The sequence below is a fragment of the Coptis chinensis genome, chromosome 6 (genome assembly GCF_015680905.1).
Source record: "Coptis chinensis isolate HL-2020 chromosome 6, ASM1568090v1, whole genome shotgun sequence".
NCBI classification, from domain to species: domain Eukaryota; kingdom Viridiplantae; phylum Streptophyta; class Magnoliopsida; order Ranunculales; family Ranunculaceae; genus Coptis; species Coptis chinensis.
The window spans coordinates 30855507-30864852 of record NC_141461.1 but is presented as its reverse complement, the minus strand read 5'-3'; the positions used below and the strand labels follow the sequence as shown (position 1 = coordinate 30864852).

The following is a 9346-nucleotide window of genomic DNA, read 5'->3' as shown; positions in this document are numbered from 1 at the left end:
TGCTCTGCCCAACGTACTCGAACCAGTTTGCTCAATGCATATAAATATATTCTCATAAAGAATATATATTGGATTTAAATAGGGAATGCAATTATTGGTAAATGTTAGGAAGATACAATTAAAACTTTTGAGATTTGGTAAAAGATCACTGCAGGCTTGTTTACAATTGGTAAAGCAGAGTTTGGGCTTTTGTTTCTTTGAAAATAACATTACTGTGTTCCCTTAAATTGTCAGGTTGCAAGTCACTTCAGTTGGCATTGGGCATTCTATGGGGAGGCAATTTTGATGTTCCCATGGGCTGTTTTAGCTTTTGTTATAAAACCTTTGAGTCAGAAAGGTGCGTGGTTTTCCTACTAATAGGAATTTACTAATTTTTATGAAATATAAACGTACTTAGATTATCTATTTCATGTATGAAGGGTTTTCTGATGGTAAATCAATTAAAGGATTGACATCTGGGGAGGTGCTTCCTCATGAAGCTGAAGGTACTACAATTTCTCTTTTAACTTTGAATGAATAATCATAGAATTAGCAGTGTACACTGCACACCACATTTGATATTATTTTTTTTCTTAAGGTAATTCTATAGTAGTGCTTGTTCTATTTATCTATGAACTGAAAAATTAGAAGATGGGAAAATGAAAAGTTAATACTCGCAGCATCCTCTTTTAGACTGCTGCAAGCTTCTTATGATGTATTATTATTGCTCCAAACAGGATATACCAAAACCCAGCACTGTTTAGGGCAGCTTCTGTGGCCTTTTGGACTTCCTGCCATGTTATATCAAAGCTCTTCTGATTTCGCTATGCTGCTTAGTGGATGTTCTGATGATGAGGTGGGTCTGCTCTGGTGCCTTGCAAAACCCTTTGTAGAATCCAAAACATTGTAAATATATTGTTGTTGTGAGTTTTTCTGCCTTAAATTGAATTAAAATATTTGTACAAATTTACATTGGCTTAGTTCTGTTGTGTTCTTATCAGAAATTAGGATTGTATAGTTTGTGTTCCTCCGAGCTACATTTCCAATTGTAAATTGTAATGACAGTTATTCTTTGACAGGGAACTGTAGCATTTAACTTTTGATTATAAAACTGAGTAATAAATCACTGTGTAATACGAACCAACCAGCAATTTTTGCAGGATTTGATTTTCTAAGATGACGTTTTCCATACTCGCGCATGGTGGTGTGTGAAGTCTATCTATAGTTATTTATGGGTATTCAATGACACAAACTTGTGGATGTGCCATTCATCTTTTGTAGGTTTAGCTGGTCTTGCTACAAAATATGAGAAATCATTTTTTTTATCAGCAACGGTTTATAACCGTTACAAACGACTTTTAAATTAATTTTTTTTAAATTAACTAACAACTTTGCAACGGTTAAGAACCGTTGGTAATATTTTTAACAAATTACAAACGCTTAAAAACCGTTGCAAAGGTTTTAAATTTATGTACAAAATAGTTATAAAAAACGTTACAAATCATTATTGCAACAGTTAATAAGCGTTGGAAATTTCTGTTTGCAACGCTTATTAACCGTTGCAAATATTTCCAATACTTTACCCACGCCATATTTGCAACACTTAAAAAGCATTGCGAAAATTATTAGCAACGGTTTTTTGTCGTTGCAAATAGCCTATTATAGTGTAGTGAATAGAACCGGCGAGCCCAAAATCACCAGTTGCGAAATCTTCTCCCACTACTTCCTTAAGAAAAGCACCAAAGATGTCGGTGTGGGATACCAGTCATTTTGTGTGCGTCCTCAGAAGCTACCCCTCTTGCTCCGCACCACCTCTTCTGACAAAGTATGGCACCATTACCCTCTATATGTATCAGGACAATTTCTGTTCGTGGACCTTCCTTCAGATTTATCTCTTAACCACCTCGCCTTCATCCCCCGTGGTGAGTGTCTTTATACTTCCCTTCTCTCTTATTGCATTATTACCGTTATACTCTAACGCGCTTTTCTTCTCTGTTCTGTAGGCTGGCGGCCAGACTCCAAATCCCAAATTTACTCCGGCATGTCTTGTCCCATTTTTCAAAGACTTCGCGATCTCGGACCCGATCAAGCTAGTCACTTAGGCATCCATCCTACAACCGCTACCCCCCTGTTACAAGTCCCCAGTCTGCATACTTTCCATGGCTTCTCAGCTCCCTTCTACCGTCCTCCTCCTCCCAAAGAGCGGAAACCCAGATCGTCTCCCCCCACCCGAAAAAGATCCCGCGTCTCGTCCTCCCACCGCCATCATCCTCGCTCTTCCTCTCCACCCCTTAGATCCCGTGACTCTCCTGCCACCTCCGCGCCCGAAGACATCCCCTCCTATCGCTCCATTTCCAACTGGGACGACCAGTATACCTCCCCCACCTCCCCTACCGACAACATGGATGTTCGTAAGCAAAACTTTTGACAAAGTGACTCGGGAAGATGAAGTGGACCGGTTTCCCGACCGAGATGAGGGCTCCTGCTGAAATGCCCCCGTCCAAGAGGCAGCGGACCTCAACCTCTGAAGAGTCTGTCCCTGTCATTCTGTGGACCTCTGTATCTGAAGCACCTACCCCCCTCAACTCTCCGCTTCCCTTTGCAGTCTCTTCCCCAAGCGCTCGCCGGCCTGGCAAGGAACCGATTCCACCGGTCGCCCCTGTTTCTGACTTGGCCCCTGCAGAAGACTTCTGTCCCGTCTTCAATGTGCACAACCGCCGAGTATCCACCACTGACTCCGCCCTAGACAATGCGGCAGTAGCTTCTTCCTTGTTCTACAACTCCCATTTGCCCAGGGACATCGCCTACGCCGATGGGGGTTCGTTTGATACCCACCGCACCTCCTTTTATACTAATTGGGAACGAGTACGTTTTTTTTTACCTCTATGTTTCTGTCTCTAGGTGAGCTTGGACATTTCTTTCATGATCCGCGGTCTTCTTAGCACCAAGAACAAATTGGCTGCCTTGGAGAAAGAGGTCAACGGCCCTTGTGGCCTAAAGGCCGCCCATGCCAGTCTTCAATCTGAGTTGGCCGTAGCTAACATGGCCAAACTTAAGGCCCAGGACGAACTGCAGTCCACAGAGTCGTCTTATCAGTCCTACATGGATTCGGTGAATGACTGCCTTAGTAGTTAGCGAGAACTGCTCCTTGAACACCATCAACTCAACTTATCTGAACAAGCACAACAACACCAAGCTGCAGTCACCTCACTCCATCAAGAACATGAAGCTACTACCACCACTCTGCTCCAGCAACACCAAGACGATATGGCTATTCTCTGCGAACGCTTCAAAACTCTGGCTGAGAAACGGGTAACTAAGAAGATCCAGGAAGAGCTTGCCCGACTCACCCAGGAAGGGTGACTTCTACCTGACAAGCCTTCCACCCCAGCCGCCGCCCCCTCCGATGACGTCCATGAAGAGGTGACCGCCACCGAGACACTTCCCCGCTCCCCGGTGCATGAAGAGAACTCACTACTCGCCGCGGCTACCGAAGAGATCCACGTTGGGAACCCGGAGAATGCTACTGCAGCCCTCACCACTGAACCCTCTGAAGAAGTTTTCGCTGTCCTACCTGCTGCTGACTCCCCATCTGAGAAGCAATAGAACTATTCTCTGTCTTTTGTATTCCGTTGTAAATCCCTCTGAGCCAACTATGGCCTTACACTTGTTTGATCATTTCTGTTTGTGTTTGAATATTAACGGATGCTCCCATCCGTTTATGTTTATGTTCATGCTTGTATATTACTCTCTTTCCCATGAAGTTTGATTTTGCTCAGACTATTTGTCATCTCTACCTCTTCTAATTTGTCTATCTGCATCAGCCATCCTGCGCCTCTTGTCCATTGGTTAACAAATGCTAGTGTTACCCGAGCTTCTAGTTCAATTGGTTAAGTACATCTCTTTCTTGCCTTTCTCCTGTAACCCTTGCTTAGTCCTTTCCTCTAAGTTTGGCTATTCCCTCAGCTGTGATCCAGACTCTGTGCTCCACTATTAGTTCCTTGTATTAGTGACAGGTTCGCGGTGGGTGAGTGTCCCTGTGAAGGACTCCACCTTCCCGCTATTTCTCTTTGTGTTTAGCCTCATCCCTCATAGGGGTTAGTCTCTGTAATCCACGAAGGACTTCTCCCACTCCGCAGACTATATAACCATGGAGAGTCAAATGAGGTAGCTCATCCTGCCCTCGACTTCCTCTAGTCATTTGTCAGCGAAGGGCTCTTCCCCTCCGCTGTCTCCTTCCACACTGGGCTTTCATGCCCCATGTGCGATTTGCTCCCCCGCGGAGGGCTCATCCCACTCCGCGGTTTCTATATTCTCATCATGCCTCGTGGGGACACTCCTCTTACCCCCGGCTCCTCTCGAGCCTTGTATCAGCGAAGGGCTCATCCCCTCCGCTGTCTCTCTCCTCTTCAAGCTCTATGCCCTACGTATGTCTCGCGCCTCTCGCCTGCTCCGCGGGATTCATAATTTCCGAAAGGCGTTGGGTCCAAATTTGGTCTTGCACCAATGCCGCTGATGCCTCACTGGCATCCTCGTTTCATGTTTTATTTAAGTCTCTTACTTTCACAAACGGTGATTTCATCTCAAAAGTGCTGTTGTATTATATATTTTCATACAGCCACAGATTACATTTCCCTTACAGTCAAGCGTGAAATTTCTTTAACATTCTCACGTTCCACAGTTTCTCTATCAGCTTGCCTCCTTGTGTCCGCAGTTTGTAGGTGCCCACCCCTCCGATGTCCACCATCGTATACGGTCCTTCCCAGTTCGGGCCCAGCTTTCCATCCTTCTCTTTTCTGGTACTAGGTGTCACTCGGCGGAGCACCAGGTCACCTAGCCGGAACTGCCTTGGCTTAACCCTACGATTGTATTGTCTTTGCAATCTCCGGTGATACTCCTCCAGTTTTATGTAGGCAATATCTCTTCTCTCCTCTGCTAAATTCAAGTCCGCTACCAAAATTCTCCATTTTGACCCTTCTTCCATGGCCCTTGTTCTCGTCGTAGCTGCCACCACCTCCGAGGGGATCACGGCCTCCACCCTGTAGGCCAAGGAAAATGGAGTCTCTCGGGTGGACGACCGAGGTGTGGTCCGGTAGGCCCATAGCACATGATTTAGCTCGTCGGCCCATGCCCTTTTTTTGTCTTCCAATTTTCTCTTAAGATTGTTCATAATCTTGTTGGATGCCTCTGCCTGTCCGTTGCCCTCGGGATTGTAAGGGGCCGAGAATCCCTATTTCACTTTGTAGGCTTGTAAGAACTTGGCCACCTTCACTCCCGTAAACTGAGTACCATTGTCCGCGATGATTGTGTATGGCAACCCAAACCTGCAGATGATATTTTCCCATAGAAACTTGATGATTTGTGCTTCCTTCACTTGTTGCAGGGGCACGGCTTCAATCCATTTTGTGAAATAATCCATTGCCGCGAGCATAAATCTCCTTTTGCCACTGGCCATGGGCAGCGGTCCCACTATATCCATTGCCCACATAGCAAAAGGCCATGGACTTGAGACATTATGAAGGGGTTCTGCAGGTGCGAATATCAACTATGCAAATCTTTGGCATTTGTCACATCTCTTAGCAAATTCCACAGCATCCCTCTTCATGTGGGGCCAGAAATACCCTTGTGTCAGTAGGCGATGGGCCGTCGTTCTCCCCGCTGAGTAGCTCCCGCAATCCCCCTCATGTAATTCTGCCAACACTTCACGTGATAGCCGCGGACCCAAACATTTTAACAGCGGCCCATTGAAGTTTTTCCGATATAGCTCTCCTTCAAGTAAAACGTATCTCCGAGAAGTTTGTTCCCATCTCCTTCTTTCTTTCTTATCTGTCACTTCCTTCCCTGCCAAAAAGTCCTTAATTGGATCCATCCAACTCACTTTCTCCTCCGTGATCTGACAAATCTCTAACACCTCCTCGGTGCTCGGTTTTTCCAGTCTTCCCACGCGTATTGTTCTTTTTTCCAACCCAGGGATGGCGACCGCTACATAAGCTAGGGCACCAGCATGTTTGTTCTCTCCCCGGCCCAAATGTAGAAAATGGAGTTTCGTGAACTTCGCCGACTTTTTACACACCACCTCCAAATATCTGGCCATCCTGGGGCATCTAGCTGCAAACCTTCCATTCGCTTGGCACACTACTAAGTTTGAATCAGAATATACTATCAGCTCCTGCACTCCCAAATCTTCGGCCATTCCTAATCCTGCAATCACTGCTTCGTACTCTACTTCATTACTGGATGCCACGAACCCCAGTTTCATGGTTTGCTCTATTATGCTATTATCGGGCATAACCAATACCACCCCTATGCCGCTGCATGTATCTATCGCCGATCCGTCCGTGAATACCTTCCACCCATTCCTCTTATCCCACGGGTCTAGGATATCTGGCTCACCCTCTCGTTCTAGTTCCATAACTTTTTCCTCTCCCTAGGTGGGATCCTCTACAGGAAACTCCGCCAGAAATTCAGCCATGGCCTGCGCCTTTTCTGCGGTCCTTATCTGATATTGTATCTCATAGGAACTCAGTATCACTGCCTACTTCAACATTCTACCCGAATTTTCTATCCTCAGTGCTTGTCTCAGAGGCAGATTTGTTACTACCACTACCACATGTGCTTCAAAATAGGGTTTCAGTTTGAGGGATGAGAAAACTAGCGCCAAGGCATACCTCTCAATCCTACTGTACCGCGTCTCTGCATCTAACAAAGTCTTGCTCTGAAAATACACCGGCTTCTCTATTTTTTCTACCACACGCACTAGAACTGAACTAACCGCATACTCTATGGTCCCCAAGTACAAATACAACTTTTCCCCGACCTCAGGCCGTGACAGCAAAGGCGCTTTGCCCAAATATTTTTTTTAAGTCCTGGAATGCCTCCTCACACTCCGCGGTCCATACAATGTCCGGTGTACTCCTCAACAATTGATACAGCGATCTGCATTTATTGGATGACTTGGAGATGAATCTATTCAGTGCCGCGACCCTTCCTACTAACCGCTGCACTTCCTTCACGTTCTGCGGTGATGACATCTCTATCAGGGACCTTATCTGTTCGGGATTGGCCTCGATTCCCCTATGAGTAACAATATAACCCAAAAACTTTCCTGTAGTCACCCCGAAAGTACACTTCTCCGGATTCAGTTTCAAATTGTATTTACGTAGTATCCCGAAAGTTTCTCGTAGCCCCTCTATATGTTCTTCTTCTGACATGCTTTTCTCCACCATGTCGTCTATATAAATCTCGATTCCCCTCCGGATCTTGCTTGCAAACATTCTTTCTCCCAACCACTAGAATGTTGCCCCTGTATTTTTCAAACCAAACGGCATCCTCGTATAGCAGTATGTACCGCCCTCCACCACAAATGATGTCTTCTCTTGATCTGGCCCATACATCGCGACCTGATTATACCCCATCGAGGTGTCCATGAAAGAAAAGATTTTGAACCCGGCCGTCCTGTCTACCAACTCATCTACTCGTGGCATGGGATAGCTGTCCTTTGGGCACTCCAGGTTTACATCGGTAAAGTTCACGCACATACGTACTTTCCCATTCTTTTTCGGTACCGCGACTATGTTTGATAACCAGTCTATGAACTACACCTCTCGGATTATCCCTGCCCCTTTCAATCTGGCAATCTCTTCCCGAATCCCCTCGGTGTATTTCAGCCTGAAACTTCGCATCTTTTGTCTCACTGGTTTGGCGTCCTCTCTCATATGTAGGTGGTGACATGCGAACTCTGGGTCTAACCTCGTAACATCCTCTATCGTCCACGCGAAGACATCTCTATTATCTGACAAGAACTGTACCAACTTAGCCCTCCACTCCTCAGGCAAACTTGACCCTACCGACGTGAGCTTCTCCTCTTCCCCTACCCCAATATTCACTACCTCTATCTTGTCGAGCGTGGATCCGCCGACGCCTCATCACCTCCTTCCATAGAGGTGCACTGTAGTTGCTATGCCAGCCTCTTCCTAGGGTTAGAAGTTTCTCCTTCTGACCCGCCGATCAACCGTTTCACGGTTCCTCTGTGACTATTCTTGGCTGTTACCTGATCCCCGTAGACCTCATACATGCCGGTAGGTGTGGGGAACCGTATCACCTGATAATACGTAGATGGGACCGCCTTCATCTCGTGAATCCACCGCCTTCCCAAGATTGTATTGTATTCCAAAGCTGGATCTACTACCATAAAACGGGCGAAGATGGTCACCGGCCCCACCGTCACGGGCAATAAGAGTTCCCCTATGGGCTCTGTCATACTCCCGTTAAATCCGTACAAATTAGTGTGCGAAAAGCGCAGCTGTTTCGGATCAACTCCCATTTCCTCCAAAGCTCCTCTAAACAACAAATCTACCGCACTTCCACAATCGATCAACACCCTTTTCACCATGTAGTTTCCCATTGCCACTGTAATGACCAGCGCGTCCTCATGTGGCGAGTCCACTGCCCGTAGGTCCGCGCTGCTAATGATGATTTTATCCTTCTCTGCCGCCGAGACCTCTATTTGCCGTGGCCTATCCGTTCTCTCATTAATTTGCTGGATGCTCACGGTCCGCCGTATCTTGTCTTTATGGGCATTATGACTCATAACTTCCCCGCTGTAAATCACATTGATGGGTCCCAGTATTCTTCCCTGCTGTGGCACTCGCTCTTCATTACGGCCGTCTCTCACAAATTCTCCCATCCTCCCTTTCTCCACCATCCTCTGTACCAACCACTTCAGAGCGTAACAGTCATTCGTCTCATGATTCCTTATCTGATGGTATGCACAGAGTGGCTTCTCCGGTATCTCCACTGGCATACTTCACGGTCCTTCATACCCTGGCAAACCCTTTATTAAGGGCAAGATCTCACTGAGCGGTTTGTTCAACGGAGTTTGTTCCATTTCGCGGTACGGCTTCCTCTCTCTGTACTCCCTTCGGACCCCTTCCCGGCTTCCCTCCATTCGTGCTCCGTATCCGCGGTATCTACCACTTTCTTTTTCTGCCGTCCCAGATTTCCGCTGTTCCCTTTCCTTCTCCAAGGATAACACGGTCTTCCCTGACCTCTTAGAATCTTTTTGTATAGAGTCTTCATATCTTATATATTTTTCCACTCGTGGATACAGCTCATGCAAAGTCGCTATCTCATTCTTTGCTACGGACTGGTGAACTCCGGTTCCCGGATGCAAGCCCCTCTCAAATGCAATCACCGCTGTCCTCTCATCCAGATTCTCTACCTTCAGTGTCTCTGCCTTGAATCGACACAGGAACTCCCTAACTGATTCCACGGACCTTTGTCGCACATTGAACAGAGTCGCAATGTCCACCACCCTCTTTTCTTGGTGTATGAAGTGATCTATGAACGCCTGCTCCAACTCCTGAAA

At 46.5% G+C, this 9346-nt stretch overlaps 2 protein-coding genes and 1 long non-coding RNA gene across 3 annotated transcripts; 1 reads left to right on the top strand and 2 right to left on the bottom strand.

The window, feature by feature from the left end:
• Positions 1 to 204: 204 nt before the first annotated feature.
• On the top strand, positions 205 to 1090 carry LOC147492568 (uncharacterized). Its single transcript, XR_015198933.1, has 3 exons — positions 205 to 337; positions 420 to 485; positions 717 to 1090. It is a non-coding gene; the product is annotated as an uncharacterized LOC147492568 (long non-coding RNA).
• Positions 1091 to 5524: 4434 nt separating this feature from the next.
• On the bottom strand, positions 5525 to 6391 carry LOC147492567 (uncharacterized). Its single transcript, XM_086567547.1, has one exon. It carries the CDS (start codon positions 6389 to 6391, stop codon positions 5525 to 5527), a length of 867 nt encoding a protein of 288 aa, XP_086423673.1.
• A 1545-nt stretch (positions 6392 to 7936) lies between these two features.
• On the bottom strand, positions 7937 to 8782 carry LOC147492566 (uncharacterized). The gene has a single exon (XM_086567546.1). It carries the CDS (start codon positions 8780 to 8782, stop codon positions 7937 to 7939), a length of 846 nt encoding a protein of 281 aa, XP_086423672.1.
• Positions 8783 to 9346: the final 564 nt, after the last annotated feature.